At 34.8% G+C, this 19,330-nt stretch overlaps 1 protein-coding gene across 1 annotated transcript in view; it reads right to left on the bottom strand.

Annotated features, from left to right (window-relative positions):
- Positions 1 to 1,838: 1,838 nt before the first annotated feature.
- Positions 1,839 to 19,330, bottom strand: part of LOC308495067 (fibronectin type III domain containing protein 3C1-like) — a gene marked incomplete at both ends in the record, with an annotated part of 56,532 nt that continues 39,040 nt past the window's right edge. Inside the window, 5 exons of the mRNA XM_081043031.1 lie at positions 1,839 to 2,177; positions 2,675 to 2,796; positions 4,047 to 4,213; positions 4,783 to 4,995; positions 5,341 to 5,615. Of these exons, the coding sequence (XP_080899157.1) occupies positions 1,839 to 2,177; positions 2,675 to 2,796; positions 4,047 to 4,213; positions 4,783 to 4,995; positions 5,341 to 5,615 (1,116 nt within the window). The remainder of the gene's footprint in view (positions 2,178 to 2,674; positions 2,797 to 4,046; positions 4,214 to 4,782; positions 4,996 to 5,340; positions 5,616 to 19,330) is intronic.

The raw sequence follows: 19,330 nt of genomic DNA, 5'->3' as shown, positions 1-19,330 counted from the left end.
AGTTATATAAATGTTTAATTACTGTGTTGTATACCTGAAACTAATATAAAATTGTATGTCAACTGTAATTGAAAAAAAATTTAAATTAGGTAAAAAAAACAGGGACAAAAAGCGAGCTATAATATATGTGCTGGTAGAGGGCTTGCCTTCAATTGGTAAGAAATGCAACATCTGTTAAGCATAATATAGCAAAATGTAAAAGATTAAAAAAAAATAAAAACACCATGAACTGGTTTTTATTTTTCAAGTTTCTTTGGGAAGAGATAAACATGCAATATTAAAAAGATAATTATTCCAAAAAAATAAGCTTGCACAAATCCCATTTCAAAAATAGTAGGTGAATAATTTTAATTTTTATTGGTATTTAAAAATATTTCCTATGATAGTTATACTTAATATATGTAAATAGTAGTCTTTACATTTGATGAATGTAGGTATGTGAAATATACAAGCTGCAAAAGATTACCTTTAGCAGATTAAAATGTATTCAGTTTAATTACCAATCTCAAAAGATATTTTAAATCAAGAGAATTTCCCATTTTCCTTTAAAAGCAAATTACTGTAGAGGTGGTATTTTCAACAAACCTTTAAACTGTTTGCTGCTAAGTAATATGTTAATTAGATACTTGATGCAGGCAAAGAAAAAGTGACAAGACATAATTCTTTAGCAGGTTTTAAAATATTATTTGTGTGGTAGAAATGTCTTGACAGATAACAATTTATTACATTAAAACTTCCATAATCAGTAATCTCTAATTAAAATAAAAGTATGAAGGAGATATAATTTGTAGACTGTGGATTAATATTACATCACAATTTACTTTTGAAGAAAACTAATTTGTTTTCCATATTTTAAACCATACCTCAATCTCTAAATTGAACAACAACCACCTTACTAAATATTCTTTAACATGCCACATAGTACAATATCCAATGAAAGATAATGTCATTGGATATACCAGAATTATTAGCACACATAAAAATCGACACTTTTATGTTGAATTGGATTTTTAGTTTTGAAACAGAAAGAGTAAACTCTGAAAAAGGAGATAATATTTAAACATTTTCAATGAAGATAAGAAATAGTGTTTTGGAATGAGTCATGTCTCCCTTGCAATATTGCTAAAACAGCTCCTGGAGGATGGGTTGTGGGAATAAAGAAGAGATACTTCATTTGTAACTAGAAATGGATGTGAACCCATCAATTTTGATAAGAAATCATTTTAATATGCCATGTAAAAATGAGTCATCATATGTGTAACATTTAATCATTCTGACTAGAGGGTAACCAACACTGGGTATATTTTAAAGAGTTTAGAATGGTATAAAATGGCTCCCCCCATCCCTATTTCTACTTCCAAAATGCCATAAATTACTATTTCCTCACTATCAAAGTAATCAGGGCACAAGCCAAACAGCTGAATATGTTACTTTGAAAACAATTACAGTACAGAAGGTTGGTAGGTACTTTTTTATTATTTCACATAAGTTGACATATAGAATTGATTTTTCCCACTTCGTTCTAAATAAAATTCCAAAGTACTGTTATTCTCTGAAAATTCTAAAAAGTTTAAAAAGTAATCATTTGAAAAATTAAGGCAGGGAATAGTTATCACGAGAGGTTTTAGATAGTTTTACGTAACAGTAGAAGTGTTCTGTTGCTAAAATTCTCAAATTTAAAATAGACCTATTTTCTAAAAAAAATCTTTTCTAAATGTAAGGATTTCTACAAAATGATATTTGCTTTTAAGTAAGAACTGAGATGTATCTAGCAATTTCTATATTTGATGTAATTTGTTTTAGAACTTCCTAAAAACATGAAAATGCATAAAAATAGATTAGTTGATTAGGAAGTATTGAATTGTGACAGCACACAGAATGGCAATTAGTACAAATCCTATCATAAGGATTAGAATAAATGTATCAACGCTCATTTCTATCCTGGGCTTCTCATTTTTACCTTCACTAGCGCGGCTTACCCCTTTTATTCCACTGCTTTTGCTAGTCCCTGGCTGTTGCCTATGAGTTGAGAAAAGAGCCTTGGGACTATATTGTCCCCAGACCTCTTGTAACCCAGCAGAATTCTGATATTGGCGTCCAGCGCAGACCTTGAAGTGATAATGTGCATTTGTGAGAAAGTTGGAAAAGGAGAACGAAGTGTCTGGTCCTTTGTAAATCTAAAGGAAAAGGAATCAAAATAAAAATTATATTTTCTTGCCAAATAAAATAACATGGTATGGTTTTCAATAATAGGAAAAATATGAAATAATCCCTTCATTTCATGAATATCTTCATACAAAAAACAAAAGTTTACTCTTATAGTCTCTAATGTCTTGAGAGGACCCAGCACTGCTTAGGTAATTTTGTTCAATGTAGGAAATGATAAAGACTTATGATTGTTAAATTTTAATTGTGTTTGGAATGAGTTGTGCATGTGATCAGTGGAACCTAAGAATACCAAGTCAATCAATAGCAATAAGTTAATTAAATGAATAAGCTAACTGTCTCAAAATAAGTATTACATACATAAAATTCTAAGGACCAGATAGGACTTTTGGATAAGATTTAGTTACTTTAAACATCCTAAAAGAATATTTTAATCCTTGACAAGACCTCAATCCCAAGCAGGATATGAAACTATAAAATTTTAAAGACCAAATTTGCAAAAATTTACCAGGTCAGTTCGTTTTTGACTGATGAGCTGAAGATTATAAACAATGGGATCTCCTTTTATTGGCTCCAAAGACTCCCATTTGACCTCACAAATATTGTTATTCGCCTGATGTAATTTAGGTGCTAGAAAAAGAAAAAGAGAATTTCAGTTTAGAGGGTTCTATTTTTCCTAGATCATCTTGAATACATTGAAATCTCTCATAATTTTCCATGGTCATTAAAAGGCCGCCCATGTATACTTAATTTAAGAAATGTACAGTTATAGTTCTTATTGTAAAGCATTTTGCCATACCATCTTAATGATTGTAATAAAGACTTTAAGTACTTAAAACTATCAATTAATAATGCATTTTTTTCTTTTTCCAGTAAGACTTTATTACAATTTTTATTATTGTTCTTTAATCCCTGCTGGTATAATCTCTTGCATTATATTTATATGGTGCATCATATATTTGGAAGCATTTTTACACTCATTAATAATTTTATTTTGGGATGAAAGCAACTGTGCAAGTAAAGTAGGCCAGGATCTTTATTTCATGTTATTAATCTCTCTACATTTCAGGAAAATGGGCCTTAAATCTATAAAAAAAGAGAAAGACATTATTGTGGTCTATGCCATGTTTAATTCCAATATGTTCCACTTAGCTTTATACTAAACACAAATGATTTCAAAATAGTGATTGGATTCATGTGGATGGACTGGAACAACTGAATTTGATAACTGGAAAAAAATTCTCAAAAATCAAGCTTTCATGACCGTAAATAGGCCTTGTTGTGTATTACATACAGCACTTTATTTCATTATTGAAATGAGAGAAATTCAGAGTTTCAGAAATTACCAATTAGGTACTAATTACCAAATATGAAACTACAAGTTTGTACTAAATATGTACCAAATACTAAGTTTACATAGTCTTATTTTTCAGCTTTAATCAGTATAATCACACCTATCAGTTGGTGAATTTTTTGTACTAATCTATTTGAGAAAATATAAGACATAGCAAGGAATGAATATCATGGCAAAGTGGAAGAATTACAATGGGAATAAGAAGCCTACAGTTCTAATCTTGGCTCTGCACTGGCTCATGGTGTCCTTAGCTAAGTTTCTTACCATTTTGGAGACTTCTTCCTCTTAAAAAAATGGTGATAGAGTGATTGGCTGAATTAGTTAATCTCAAAGATATGTTTTAAAATATTATGGTTCTGGAAGTCTCATTAATTCTACACTGCCCTTTGAATCCATAATTAAGTACTAGTTTCTTTTGGTATCATATTGTTGACTATTGAAAATAAACTTTATTGTGGAGTTTTATATATGAGCTATTGGAACACAAATTAATGCAACCTTTATTGTAATGGCTTATAACACTTACCTTTAAGTGTGGCTGGTGGGGTTTTTGTTGTAGTGAAAGTATAGATAACAGACAGTGGTCCCTTACCAGCTTCATTACATGCCTGGATTTTAAATTCATACTGAGTATATTCACTCAATCTTTGCACTTTGTGAGTCTGACAAGGTCCATGGTAAATGACAGAAAATCTGGGAGTTGGAATCAAGATGGGAGAAGCATTATTATTATTATTATTGTTATTATTATTTAAGGAAGGTGCAGCTCACAGTGGCCCATGCAGGGATTGAACCGGCAACCTTGGTGCTGCCAGCACCACACTCTAACCAACAGAGCTAACCAGCCACCCTGAGAAGCAATATTAATCAACAGTCATACAGATAAAAATAACTATATAACTGACTTAAAACTGGTTTTAAAACCTCAATAAGGCCTAAGTAAATCAACTTGAAGCCACATAGGTAAAATCAAAAGAAAAATTTTGTGTAAATATCATAACGGCAAGGTGCTGGCTTTCATATTTCTTTGGTAACTTCTATCCTCTGGTATTAATAATATGTTGCATAAAGGAGGAAGTGTTTTGGAAGAGGCAGAACAGACAGTTAAATTATCAGTAGGAACTGAAGAAAGTATATCTAACACAATAATGAGCTGCTTTCATATCTATTAGTTCATTGAAACCACTGGGATTGAAGGAGTAAGGTAGGAAATTTTAAAACATTTGTATTATAATATATGTTAAATAGTAAAAATAATTTACCTGCCAGATTGATCTCCCATTAGCAAATTATAGCTTCTAATGTTGGAAAGCGACCCTTTTCTTGAAGAGTTACCCCACTTCAGTTTGAGGCTCTGGTGTCCATAGACCACACAGTCAAGATATGGAGGCTCAGGTGGTGGTGGCTTGGTTTTGATTCTTATTGATTGGCTAAAAGGGCTTAGTCCATAATGATTGATAGCTTGAATTCTGATTCTAGTGGTGAGAAAAAAAATTAAACTATATTAATTTAGATTTAGGAAAGAAAATAAATTTCTACATTTAAGCTACCCCTTAGTAAGCCTATGTAGGATATTGACCATCATATTATACCAATTATTAGAGACACCTTTTTGAAACAAAAATCTTGAATTTTCATAATTACTATTGATAATTCTTGATGAGGAGAAACTGGCTCTTAGTAATGCAAAATTTTTCTAAAACAGTAAAACTATCTTCCAAAAGAAATATTATATGGGCTATATAAAACATACAAATGTCAATTTGCTCAAATTCTCAAAAAGCTTTCCGTCTACTCAAAGGAAGATATAAGTGACTTACTTGTATGTGGTATCAGGGTGTAGATTTTTCAGAAGACACTCTGTTACTCTATCAACAGTCAAAATTTTTCTGTCTCCATATTCAATGCGATATCCAGTGATTGGAGAGCCATGGCAGTTTGGCTCCTTCCATTGAACAGCAATGCAAGATGATGCCAATTTGGCAGGAACTTTGTTTTCAACTTCATGTAGTATTGGTACTACTGCTGGTACAGTTCCTGGTGTGGTTACTGTGCCAGTTCCTCCAAACATTCCAACTCCAACTATATTTACAGCCTGGAAAAGTATACTGTGTTAGAGATTCATTACTTTGTTTTTGTGCATAAACAATTTTGCTGCAAAAAAACAAACACATTTTCTTAAACTCAAATTCTAACATTATCCTTTAAAAATATTGAGACATGGCTAGCCTGGTGGCTCAGGCGGTTGGAGCTCCGTGCTCCTAACGCCAAAGGCTGCCGGTTCGATTCCCACATGGGTCAGTGGGCTCTCAACTATAAGGTTATCAGTTCGATTCCTGGACTCCCACAAGGGATGATGGGCTCTGCACCCTGTAATTAAGATTGAACACAGCACCTTGAGCTGAGCTGCCGCTGAGCTCCCAGATGGCTCAGTTAGTTGGAGCACGTCCTCTCAACCACAAGGTTGTCGGTTCAACTCCCGCAGGGGATGGTGCAACTAACAACAGCAACTGGACCTGGAGCTGAGCTGCACCCTCCACAACTAAGATTGTAAAGGACAACAACTTGACTTGGAAAAAGTCCTGGAAGTACACACTGTTCCCCAATAAAGTCTGTTCTCCTTCCCCAATAAAATCTTTAAAAAAAAAGAATGCTTAAAAAAATGTTGAGATATAATCAACACATAGCATTATATAAATTTAAGGTGTAAAACAGGTTGAATGGCTACATGTATACTTTGCTATGTGAAACAATATGGTTCTAAGATGCTGACATACACACTGAATCTTTAGGTTGCATATTTAGGAAGATGAAGAGTCCAAATATGGGAAAGTAAGTGAAGAGTGCTAGTATGGACATTTAAACTAGTTCATTATTGACCCCACCAAATTTTCTGCCTTTTCTTCATGTTGTAGTTTCTATCTCTGTTGGTGGTAGCCCAAAGATCACATCCACTCACCAAGTTTCACTGTTTTATAAAAAAACTTTTTCTTTTGAGATCAGTCATGTCACATGTACTCTTCACCCACTTTCCCCCAAAGGTAGCATTTTGCATAACTACGTTAAAATATTGCAATTGGGAAATTGACATTGATAAAAATCTGTTGACATTCATGTTTCACCAGTTTTACATGCATTCACTTGTGTATTAAGTTCTACACAGTTTTATAACATGTGTAGTAGCTTCATGTGACCAACATAGTTAAGATACAGAAGTTCCATTAAAACAATTCCTTGTGCTACCATTTTATAGTCATAGCACCTTCTCCCTCCCCCCCTTTTCTAATTCCTGGCAATCAGTAATTTGTTTTTCATCACTATAATTTTTTCATATCAAGAATGTTATATAAATGGAATAATGCAGTATGTAAATTTTCCAGTTAGGGTGTTTTTAGTCAGCCTATATATCCTTAATTCTCCTGAGACCCATCAAAGTTGTGCCTTTGGATAGTTTGTTTCTTTTTATTGCTGTATAGTGTGCCATGGTATGGATATACATTTTTTTTTTTAACCATTGCACTGTTGAAGGATATCTGAACTGTTTCTAGTTTTTGGCTCTTACAAATAAAGGTGATATGAACATCCACATACAGGTTTTTATTGTGGACATAAATTTTCATTTCTTTGGGATAAGTGCCCAAGAGTGCTGGGCTTATATTAAGTACATGTTTAATTTTGTAAGAAAATGCCACTCTTTTCCAGAGTGAATGTAATTCTCACCAGAAATGTATGCGTAATAGTTTCTGCCCATCTTTGCCAGCATTTACTGTTATCACTGTCTTTTATTTTAGCCATTCTGATCGGTGTGTAATGGTATCTTATCACTTGTTTCCTTAATGGCTAATGATGCTGAAGATCTTTTTCATGTGCTTATTTGCCATCTGTATGCCCTCTTTTGTGAATTGTCTGTTCATGTATTTTGCCTATCTTCTTAACTGGGTTGTTTGGATTTTTAACTGTTGAGATTTGAGAGTCCTTTATACATTCTAAATATTAGTCCTTTGTCAGATATGTGTTTTGTAAAGATTCTTTCCCAGTCTGTAGCTTGTCTTTTCATCTTCTCCACAGGGTCTTATGCATAGTGAAAGTTTCTAAATTTGAGGTCCAATTTATTAATTTTTCATTTCATGGCTTGTGTTTTGGTATCAAGTTTAAGAACTCTGCCTAGTCTTGATCCTGAAGAATTTCTACAGTAATTTTTTCCTAAAAGCTTTATAGTTTTGTTTTACTTTTCAGTTTTCTATAGTCCATTTTTAGTTAATTTTTATATGAAGTGTAAAGCTTTTCGATTTTAAATTCGTTGCCTATAGATATCCAGTTTCTCCATCATAATTTGCATGTTGTCAAAAATTAGTTGAACATATTTGTGTGGGTTGATTTCTGGGTTCTTTATTCTGTTCCATTGACTTACGTGCTTGTCCCTCCATTAATACTGCACTGTCTTGATTTCTCTAGTTACTATAGTAAGATCTAACATTAGATAGAGTGATTTCCTCCACTTTACTTTTCTCTTTCGAGATTGATTTATCTATTCTAGAACCTGTGACTTTTCACTATAAATTTTAGAACGAGATAGCATGTATCTGTGGTCAACTGATATGATCATATGATTTTTCTTCTCCAGCCTGTTTATATAGATTACATTGGTTGATTTTCCAATTTTGAACCAGGATTGCATACCTGGAATAAATTCCACTTGGTCATTTTGGTCATGGTGTATAATTCTTTTTATATACAATGCTGGAATGGGTATACCAACATTTTGCTGATTTTTTTTTTTTTTTGCATCTAAATCAATCAGTTACTGCACTGCAGTTTTCTTTTTCTTTCTTCTGTTATCTTATTTTTTTGTTCTGTTTTTTTACTGTCTTTGATTTTGGTTTTAGGGTAATATTGGTCTCATAAAATGAATTGGGAGCTCTCTCATCTATTTTCTGGAAGAGATTATTTCAAATTGGTGTTAATTTTCTTTACATGCCTTGTGGAACACTCCAGTGAAATCATTCTGAGGCTGGAGACTTTTTTTTAAAATTTATTAATTCAATTTATTTGATGACTATAGGACTATTCAGATGGTCCATTTCATCTTGGCTGAGTCTTAGTAGTTTGTGGTTTCCAAGGAATTGGTCCATTTCTTTTATCTTATTGCATTTATGAGTACAAAGTTGTTCATTATATTCTTTTTTTTCGTGTATTTTATTTTATTTTGTTTTTTTAATTTATTTATTGGGGTGACAATTGTTAATGAAATTACATAATTTCAGGTGTACAACTCTGTATTACATCATCTGTAAATCTGATTGTGTGTTCACCACCCAGAGTCAGTTCTCCTTCCATCACCATATATTTGATCCCCCTTACCCTCATCTCCCTCCCCCCACCCCCCTTACCCTCTGGTAACCACTGAACTATTGTCTGTGTCTATGAGTTTTTGTTTCTCATTTGTTTGTCTTGTTTTTGGTTTATATACCACATATCAGTGAAATCATAGGGTTCTCTGCTTTTTCTGTCTGACTTATTTCACTTAGCATTATAGTCTCAAGATCCATAAATGTTGTCACAAATGTTCCTATATCATCTTTTCTTAACGCCGAATAGTATTCCATTATATATATATACCACAACTTCTTTATCCATTCGTCTGTCGAACGAGATTTTAGTTGTTTCCATGTCTTGGCCACGATAAACAAAGCTGCAATGAACATTGGAGCACACGTGTCTTTAAGTATAAATGATTTAAAATTCTTTGGGTAGATACCCAGGAGAGGGATTGCTGGGTCATATGGTAATTCTATTTGTAATTTTTTGAGGAACCTCCAAACTGCCTTCCATAGCGGTTGCACCAGTCTGCATTCCCACCAACAGTGTATCAGGGTTCCTTTTTCTCCACAGCCTCTCCAACACTTGTTGCTATTTGTATTGTTGATGATAGTCATTCTGACTGGGGTGAGGTGATATCTCATTGTTTTTTATTTGCATTTCTCTGATGATTAGTGATGTTGAGCATTTTTTCATATGTCTATTTGCCATTTGTAAGTTCTCTTTGGAGAAATGTCTCTTCAGGTCCTCTGCCCATTTTTCAATTGGGTTGTTTGTTTTTTTGTTGTTGAGTTTCATGAGTTCCTTGTATATTTTGGATATTAGACCCTTATAGGAGGAACTGTTTGCAAAAAACTTCTCCCATTCAGTCGGTTGCCTCTTTATTTTGTCGATGGTTTCTTTTGCTGTGCAGAAACTTTTAAGTTTCATATACTCCCATTTGTTTATTTTAGCTTTTACTTCCATTGCTTTTGGAGTCAAATTCATAAAATGCTCTTTGAACCCAAGGTCCATAAGTTTAGTACCTATGTTTTCTTCGATGCAGTTTATCGTGTCACGCCTTATGCTTAAGTCTTTGATCCATTTTGAATTAATTTTGGTACATGGTGACAGATAGCATTCCAGTTTAATTCTTTTGCACGTGGCTATCCAATTCTGCCAGCACCATTTATTGAAGAGGCTGTCTTTCCTCCATTGTATGTTTTTAGCTTCTTTGTCAAAAATTATCTGTCCATATTTATGTGGTTTTATTTCTGGGTTCTCAATTCTATTCCATTGGTCTATGTGTCTGTTTTTCTGCCAATACCATGCTGTTTTGATTATTGTAGCCCTGTAGTACAAGCTAAAGTCAGGCAGTGTGATACCTCCAGCATTGTTCTTTTTTAAGATTGCTTTGGTTATTCGTGGTCTTTTGTGGTTCCTAACAAATCTGATGATTTTTTCTTCTATTTCTTAAAAAAATACCATTGGGATTTTGATGGGGATTGCATTAAATCTGTATATGGCTTTGGGTAATATGGCCATTTTAACTATGTTGATTCTTCCAATCCATGAGCACGAAAGGTCTTTCCATTTCTTTGTGTCTTCTTCAATTTCTTTCTAAAATGTCTTATAGTTTTCAGCATATAGGTCCTTCACATCCTTGGTTAAGTTTATTCCTAGGTATTTTATTCTTTTTGCTGCAATTGCAAAAGGAATTGTTTTTTCTATCTCTTTTTGTGAGATTTCATTGTTGGTATATAGGAAAGCAATGGATTTTTGTACGTTGATTTTGTAGCCAGCAACTTTACTGTATTCATTGATTGTTTCTAATAGCTTTTTGGTGGAGTCTTTAGGGTTTACTATATATAGCATCATGTCATCTGCAAAGAGTGACAATTTAACTTCTTCATTCCCAATTTGGATGCCTTTTATTTCTTTCTCTGGCCTGATGGCTCTGGCAAGGACTTCCAACACTATGTTGAAAAGCAGAGGTGATAGGGGACAGCCCTGTCGTGTTCCTTAACGTAGAGCAAAGGGCTTCAGTTTTTCACCATTAATTATGAGATTAGCTGAGGGCTTGTCACAGATGGCCTTTATTATGTTAACGTATTTTCCTTCTATACCTATTTTATTAAGTGTCTTAATCATAAATGGATGTTGTATCTTGTCAAATGCTTTTTCTGCATCAATTGACAGAATCATATGATTTTTGTCCTTCATTTTGTTTATGTGATGTATCACATTGATGGATTTGCGGATGTTGAACCATCCTTGTGCCCCAGGGATGAACCCGACTTGGACATGATGAATAATCTTTTTAATGCATTGTTGTATTCGATTTGCTAAAATTTTGTTTAGGATTTTTGCATCAGTATTCATCAGAGATAGAGATCTGTAGTTTTCTTTTTTTGTGTTGTCCTTACCAGGTTTTGGTTATCAGGGTAATGTTGGCCTCATGAAATGAGTTAGGGTAATGTTGGCCTCATGAAATGAGTTAGGGAGTACTGACCCTTCTTCAATTTTTTGGAAGAGTTTGAGCAGGATTGGTATTAGATCCTGTTTGAAGGTTTGGTAGAATTCACTAGTGAAGCCATCTGGTCCTGGACTTTTGCTTTTGGGAAGGTTTCGGGTGACAGATTCAATTTTTTACTGGTGATCGGTCTGTTTAGATTTTTCAGTTCTTCATGGTTCAGCCTCGGAAGGCAATATGTTTCTAAGAATTTGTCCATTTCTTCTAGGTTATTGAATTTGGTGGCATATAGTCCTTCATAGTATTCTTGAATAATCCTTTGTATTTCTGTGGTGTCCGTGATAACTTCTTCTTTCTCATTTCTGATTTTGTTAATTAGTGTCTTCTCTCTTTTTATCTTAGTGAGTTTAGCCAAGGGTTTGTCGATTTTATTAATTTTATCAAAGAACCAGCTCTTTGTCACATTAATTTTTCTATTGTCTTTCTGTTCTCTATTTCATTAAGCTCTGCTCTGATTTTTGTTATTTCCTTTCTTCTGCTGACCTTAGGTTTCACTTGTTCTTCTTTTTCTAGTTCTTTGAGGTGTAACATGAGGTTATTTATTTGGGATTTTTCTTGTTTCTTGAGGTAGGCCTGTAATGATATAAATTTCCTTCTTCAAACTGCTTTTGCTGCATCCCAAAAATTTCGGTAGGATGTATTTTCATTGTCATTTGTTTCTATATACCTTTTGAGCTCTCCTCTAATTTCTTCCTTGACCCAGTCGTTCTTAAAAAGTATGTTGTTTAATCTCCATGTATTTGTGTTTTTTCCTGCTTTTTTTTTGAGTTGATATCCAATTTCAACGCTTTGTGATCAGAGAATATGCTTGGTATTATTTCAATCTTCTTAAATTTGCTAAGGCTGATTTTGTGTCCCAATATATGGTCTATCCTTGAGAATGTTCCATGTACACTAGAAAAGAATGTATAGTCTGATGTTTTAGGATGAAGTGCTCTATGTATGTCAATGATGTCCATTTCATCTAATGTATCATTTAGGGCTGCTATTTCGTTATTTATCTTCTGTTTGGATGATCTATCCATAGCTGTCAATGATGTATTTAAGTCTTCTAATATAATTGTGTTTTGGTGAATTTCTACCTTTAGTTCTGTTAGTAGTTGCTTGGTATATTTCGGTGCTCCCTGATTGGGGGCATAAATATTGATGACTGTTATGTCTTCTTGTTGTATAGTCCCCTTTACCATTATGAAACGTCCATCTTTGTCTCTTGTTATCTTTTTCACCCTGAAGTCTGTTTCATCGGAAATCATTATGGCTACACCTGATTTTCTCTGGGTACCATTTGCTTGGAGTGCCAATTTCCACCCTTCCACTTTGAGTCTATGCTTGTCCTTGTAGCTGAGATGTGTCTCTTGTAGACAGCATATGGTTGGGTTTAGTTTTTTGATCCAATCTGCTACTCTATGTCTCTTTATTGGTGAGTTTAGTCCATTTACATTTAGGGTGATTATTGATATTTGAGGATTTCCTGTCATTCTGTCTTTAGTTTTCTGGTAATGTGGTGTCTCCATTGTTTCTTTGCCTTTTTGGTGTTGTCTATTATTTCTGTGTGGTGGTATTCTATGATGTTTCCCTCTGTTTCTTCTTTTATTGCAGTGTGTATTTCAGTTCTGGATTTTTTTTTGAGTGGTTACCCTTAAGATTATGTAAAAGAAAGTTTGAAATATAGAGTATTCCATTTTCTTCAGCACGCTTACTTTCTCAATTCCCATATTCCGGTTCAGGCCTTTACTCTCCCCCTTTTTATGTTTCGGTTGCCACAAATTGTCCGTTGATGGTGGTCGAATAGCCTCCTTTAGTATTTCTTGTAGTGCAGGTCATGTATTAGAAAATTCCCTCAGCTTCACTATGTCTGGAAAGCTCTTTATTCCTCCTTCATATCTAAAGTATATCTTTGCTGGATATATTATTCCTGGCTCATGATTTCTCTCTTTCAATAGTTTGAATATTTGGTTCCACTCCCTCCTGGCTTGTAGAGTTTTTGGTGAAAAATCTGATGATAATCTAATGGGCTTTCCTTTGTAGGTTACCGTCTTCTTTTCCCTGGCTGCCTTGAGGATTCTTTCTTTGGTGTTAATTTTAGACAGCTTCAATACAATGTGCCTTGGAGAAGGCCTGTTGGGATTGAGGTCATTAGGTGTTCTATTTGCTTCTTATTTCGAGGATCCAGTTCTGTCCACAAATTTGGGGAGTTCTCGTTAACAATTTCTTTGAGTATATTCTCTGTTCCCTTCTCTCTTTCTTCTCCTTCTGGTATGCCCATTATTCTTATATTGCTCTTTCTGATAGAGTCAGAAAGTTCTTCTAGAGTTCTTTCATTTCTTTTAAGTCTCAAGTCTCTTTCTTCTTCCATCTGTGTAATTTCCAGGTTTCTATCTTGGATGTCACTGATTCTTTCCTCCATCTGGTCAACTCTACTACCTAAGCTGGTTATTTCATTCTTAATTTCTTCTATTGAGTACTTAATCTCCAGAAATTCCATTTGGTTCTTTTTCAAAATTTCAATCTTTTTCGTAAAATGCTCATGTTGTTCTTTGACTGCATTTCTGAGTTCATTAAATTGCCTTTCTGTGTTTTCTTGCATCTCTTTGAGGTTTTTCAGAACTGAAATCTTGAATTCTCTATCACTTAAGTCACATATTTCCATATCTTTAAGTTCCTTTTCTGTAAACTTTTCACTTTCTTTCTGAGCTTTCTTGTTGTCTTGGTTATTCATGGCAATTACTGATTTATTATTTCTCTTCCTAGACATCTACAGGAGTGGCTTCTGCAACAGCTTGCTAGGAAGAGGTCTTTCTTTTGTTTTCCAATACTTGTTGGAAGAATGTTTTATTTTCTCTCTTACTGCAGCCTTTTTTTTTCCTCTCTGACACAATAGTACTATATTTTCTCTGCACATTAACAGCTTCTCACACAATGTGGGGATTCCCAGGGCGACGGGCCTCTCCTCTGTTAACAGTTCACCTGGGTCATAGGGCGCCACGTCACTGTGAGGGTGCGGAGAGCTTTTGAAGTTCCAAAGCTTTTTCTGCACCCGATTCAGAGCCCGTATGTTTCAGCAGTTCTGTTTACTCCTACAGGGATCCGCCCAGATAGGTGGGGCCAGGGGCAGGGTGAGTTGTGAGAGGTGGCCCAGAGCAATGGCGGCGACCACCACCACAGCGGGTCCTGCTTCCACAGCTCCCTCCCCTTTGCCGGAACTAGTTGGGCTGCGAATCTGTTTTTGCGGGCCACAGTTCTCAGAACAGCAAAAATCCTGTCCTTTTGTTCTGACACTGCTACTTTATCACTCCTAGCACCGGGCAGGTGGGGGCGGGGCGAGCTCTGGGAGGGTAGGGAGGGGCGGCTAGTCTCAGTGCCTAAGGCTTCCGTTCTCCGCTCGGCAGTGAGGGCTTAAACCACAGTTTTCAGCCTTCTTCCCTCAGTCTTTGCTCTGAGGTCTCTGCTGGGAGCGTTGGGTTCAGCCGTGTTATATGCTGCCCCCTCAGCCCTGTGGGCCGTAAGCGGAGCCCTAGCAGTCCGAGTTCTTCCCTCTCCCGCAGCTGCGGTACTTCCTGGATGCAGCGAGCTTGGAGCAATGAGGTAGGTCTGTGTCCTGCGCCCGAGCGGCTCCGTCCCCGCACTTCTCCCTTCTCTCCTCCCACGCTCGCACGATTCACCCACCTGGAGGTGAATTCAGTAGTAGACCTCTTCGTCTTGCCTGTCTGCTGTGCAGGGAGTCCTTTGTGGAGTTATTGTTGTCCGATTAGTTGTAAATTCCAGGAGCGCTTTACAGAGGCTCACCTCACGCGGCCATTTTGATCCAGCCATTACATTCTTTAATTAGCCTTTTAATGATGAAGAGTCTATAGTGATATCCCACGTTTTATTCCTGATGTTAGTAATTTGTATGTACTCTCTTTTTATCTTTGTCAGTCTTGCAAGTGGATTATCAATTTTATTGATTGTTTTCAAAGACTAGCTTTTTGTTTCATTGATTTTCTTTATTGTTCTATTTTCAATTTGATTGATTTCTGCTTGTGCCATTTTATTAACTCCCTTATGCTTGCTTTGGGTTCTTTTTGCTCTTCTATCTACTAATTGAGGTAAGGGCTTAGGTTATTGATTTTAGTCTTTTTCTTTTTCAATATAAGCATATAGTGCTGTAACTTTATCACACAGAACTGTTTTAGGTGCATCCCACGTATTTTGCTATGTTGTATTTTCATTTTCCTTCAGTTCTGTGTATTTAAATTTTTTTCTTTGATATTTCCTTTGACCCATGGATTATTTAGAAGTGCATTGTTTAATATCTGTCTGTTTTCAGAGATACTCCTGTTGTCTTTTAGTTTGGTTTTATTATGGTCAGAGAACAAACTCTGTATGATTTCAATTATTTTACATTTTTTCAGGTTTGTGTTATGGCCCAGGATATGGCCTATTTCAAGCATCTATGGATGCTTGAAAAGAACATGTAATCTGCTATTGTTAGGTGGTGTGTTACAATGTCTCTTAGATCCCATTGGTTGATTGTATTCTTCATCTGTTCAATATCCTTGATCATTTTCTATTTAGTAGTTTTATCAGGTGCTGAGAAGGATGTTGAAGTCCCCAACTATAAATGTGGATTTGCCTTTTCCTCCTTTCTGCTTTATCAACTATACTTCGTATATTTAAAGGCTCTGTTGCCTGAAGCGTACACATTTAAGGTGCTTATGTGTCTTGGTATATTGATCCTTTTATCATTATGTAATGTCCTCCTTTGTCTCTAGAAATTCCTTTGGTTTGAAGTATTCATATATGTAGCCACTCCTGTTTTTTGGTTTTATTAATGTTTGCATGGTATATCTTTTTCCCATCCTTTCACTTTCAACTTTCCTTTAATTGTATTTGAAGTAAGTTTCTTGTAGACAGAATATTGTTCTACCATGTTTTTTTATCCATTTTTCCATCTGTGTCTTTTAATTAGTATATTTAGGCTCTTTTACATTGAAGGTAATCATTGATATGCTAGGGATTAAGCCTGACCTTTTTGATTTTATTTTTCCCCTATATTCTGTTTCTCTTTCTTCTATTCCGTACCTGGAAAGTGACCTCATCCAGCAAGGAGAATCTCCCCTTGTTTGAATGTAATTTATTTCACTGTGTCTCTGGCCTCAACACCTTGCTTCCTGGCAAGGAGTGGGCGGAAGGACCTGAGAAGCTGAGGCCTGGGTAATAAAGGCCACCTCCCTTTTCCCTGAACACTGCTGAAGTCTCCCATCACAAGTTTCCTGTTTCATTTCTTACCTTCCTATGTGATACTTAAATACTTTTTGGAAAACTAATTTGATTGGATTTATTTATATTATTTTAACTGTATTGTCTCATATGTGTTTTCTTAGTGGCTTCCCAGGTATTATAATATACATATAGAACTGATTACAGTCTATTGGTATTGATGTTTTACCACTTTGAGGGAAGTCTAGAAACTTTACTTCAATTTAGGTACCTTTAACCTCCCCATTTAAAAAATGTGATTGTTTTAAGTATTTCCTCTCTGTATATTGAGCAACACATCAGGTGGTCTTAGAATTTTTACATCAAACATCAACTACATTTTAAAAACCTACAAGAAATATACTAAAATTATATATACATATAATTTAATTTATTGGGGTGACATTGGTTAGTAAAATTATAGTTTTCAATTGTAAATTTCTATAATACATCATCAATATATTATATTGTGTGTTCACCACCCAGTGTCAGTTCTCCTTCCATCACCATATATTTGACCCCGTTTCCCCTCTTCTGTAACCTTTGCCCCCTTACCATCTGGTAACCAATAAACTGTAACTAAGTTTTTGTTTCTTTGTTACCTTCAGTTTTATATCCCACGAGTGAAGTCAGATGGTTCTTGACTTTTTGTGTGACTTATTTTGCTTAGCATAATTAACACAAAATCCATCCATGTTGTCACAAATAGCCATATTTCATCTTTTCCTATGGCCTAGTAAAATTCCATTGTGTATATGTACCACACCTTGTTTATACAGTCATCTGTTGAAGGCACTATGGTTTTTTCCATATCTTGGCCACCATGAATTATGCTGCAATGAACATAGGTGTACATATATCTTTATGGATAAATGTTTTCAGATATTTCTGGTAGATACCCAGGAGAGGGATTGCTGAGTCATATGGTAATTGTATTCTTAACTTTTTCAGGAAACTTCATACTGTTTTTCATAGTGGCTGTACCAATTTTCATTCCCACCAACAGTGTATGGGGGTTCCTTTCTCTCCACAGCCTCTTTAACACTTGTTATTATTTGTCTTGTTGATGACAGCCATTATAACTGGCATGAGGCAATATCTCATTGTGGTTTTTATTTGCATTTCCCTAATAGCTAGTGAAGTTGAGCATTTTTTTAAAATACCTTTTGCCCATTCATATGTCTTCTTGGGAGAAGTGTCTGTTTAGATCCTCTGCCCATTTTTTAATTGGATTTTATGTTGTTGTTGAGTTGTACAAGTTCTTTATATATTTTGGATATTAGCTGCTTATCAGAGGGGTTGTATACAAAAATCTTCTCCTGCTTGGTTGGTTGATTCTTTGTCTTGTTGATGGTTTCTTTTGCTGTGCAGAAGCTTTTCAGTTTGATATAGTCCCATTCATTTATTTTAGCTTTTACTTCCCTTGCCCTTGAGGTCAGTTCATAAAATCTTCTCTGGACACGAGGTCCATAAGTTTAATACCTATGCTTACTTTTATGCAATTTATTGCTTTAGGTCTCATGTTTTGGTCTTTGATCAATTTTGAGTTTATTTTGGTATATGGTGACAGATAGCAGTCTAGTTTCACTCTTTTGCACATGGCTTTCCAATTCTCCCAGCACCATTTATTGAAGAGGCTGTCTTTTCTCCATTGTGTTTTTGAGTACTTTGTGAAAAATTATCTGCTCGTATATATATGGGTTTTCGATTCTATTCCATTGGTCTGTGTGTATTTTTCTGCTGGTAAAATGCTGTTTTGACTATTTTCGCATTGTAGTACAAATTGTAGTCTGAGAGTATGATACCTCCAGCCTTGTTCTTTTTAATTAGGTTAGTTTTGGCTATTCAGGGTCTTTAATTAGGGTAGCTTTGCCTATTCAGGGTCCATACAAATCTGATAATTTTTCGTTATATTTCTTGAAAAAAAACATGCCATTGGGATTTTTATGAGGATTGCATTAAATCTGTACATTTCTTTGGGTAATATGTACATTTTAACTATGTTGATTCTTCCAGTCCATGAAGATAGAATATCTTTCCATTTCTTTGTGTCTTCTTCACTTTCTTTTAAGAATGTCTTATAGTTTCTAGTGTATAGATCTTTCACATCCTTTGTTAAGTTTATTCTTAGGTTTTTATTATTTTTGTTGCAATTGCAAAAATAATTTTTTTCATATATTTTTCTGAAGTTTCATTGCTACCATGGTTCCCAAAAAATAAGACCTAGCTGGACAGTCAGCTCTAATGTGTCTTTTGGAGCAAAAATTAATATAAGACCTGGTCTTATTTTACTCTAACAGAAGACCAGGTCTTATATAATGTAATATAAATAATATAACATAACATAATATAATATAATATATAAGACCAGCTCTTATATTAATTTTTGCTCCAAAAGATGCATTAGAGCTGATTGTCTGGCTAGGTCTTATTTTCGGGGAAACACTGTAGTATGTAGGAATTCAACGGATTTTTGTACATTGATTTCATAGCCAGCAACTTTAGTGTATTCGTCTATACATGTTTTTTCCTAAGAGTTTTTTCATAGAGTCTTTAGGATTTCCTATATTAAGAATCACCTCATCTGCAAAAAATAACAATTTATCTTCTTCATTCCCAATTTTGATGCCTTTCATTTCTTTGTTTTGCCTGATTGCTCTGGCAAGGACTTCCAATATTAATTTGTATAACAGTGCTGACAGGAGGCATCCCTATCTTGTTCCTGACTTTAGAGGAAA

Source organism: Rhinolophus hipposideros (genome assembly GCF_964194185.1).
Source record: "Rhinolophus hipposideros genome assembly, chromosome: X".
NCBI lineage: Eukaryota > Metazoa > Chordata > Mammalia > Chiroptera > Rhinolophidae > Rhinolophus > Rhinolophus hipposideros.
This window is presented reverse-complemented; position numbering and strand designations above follow the sequence as displayed.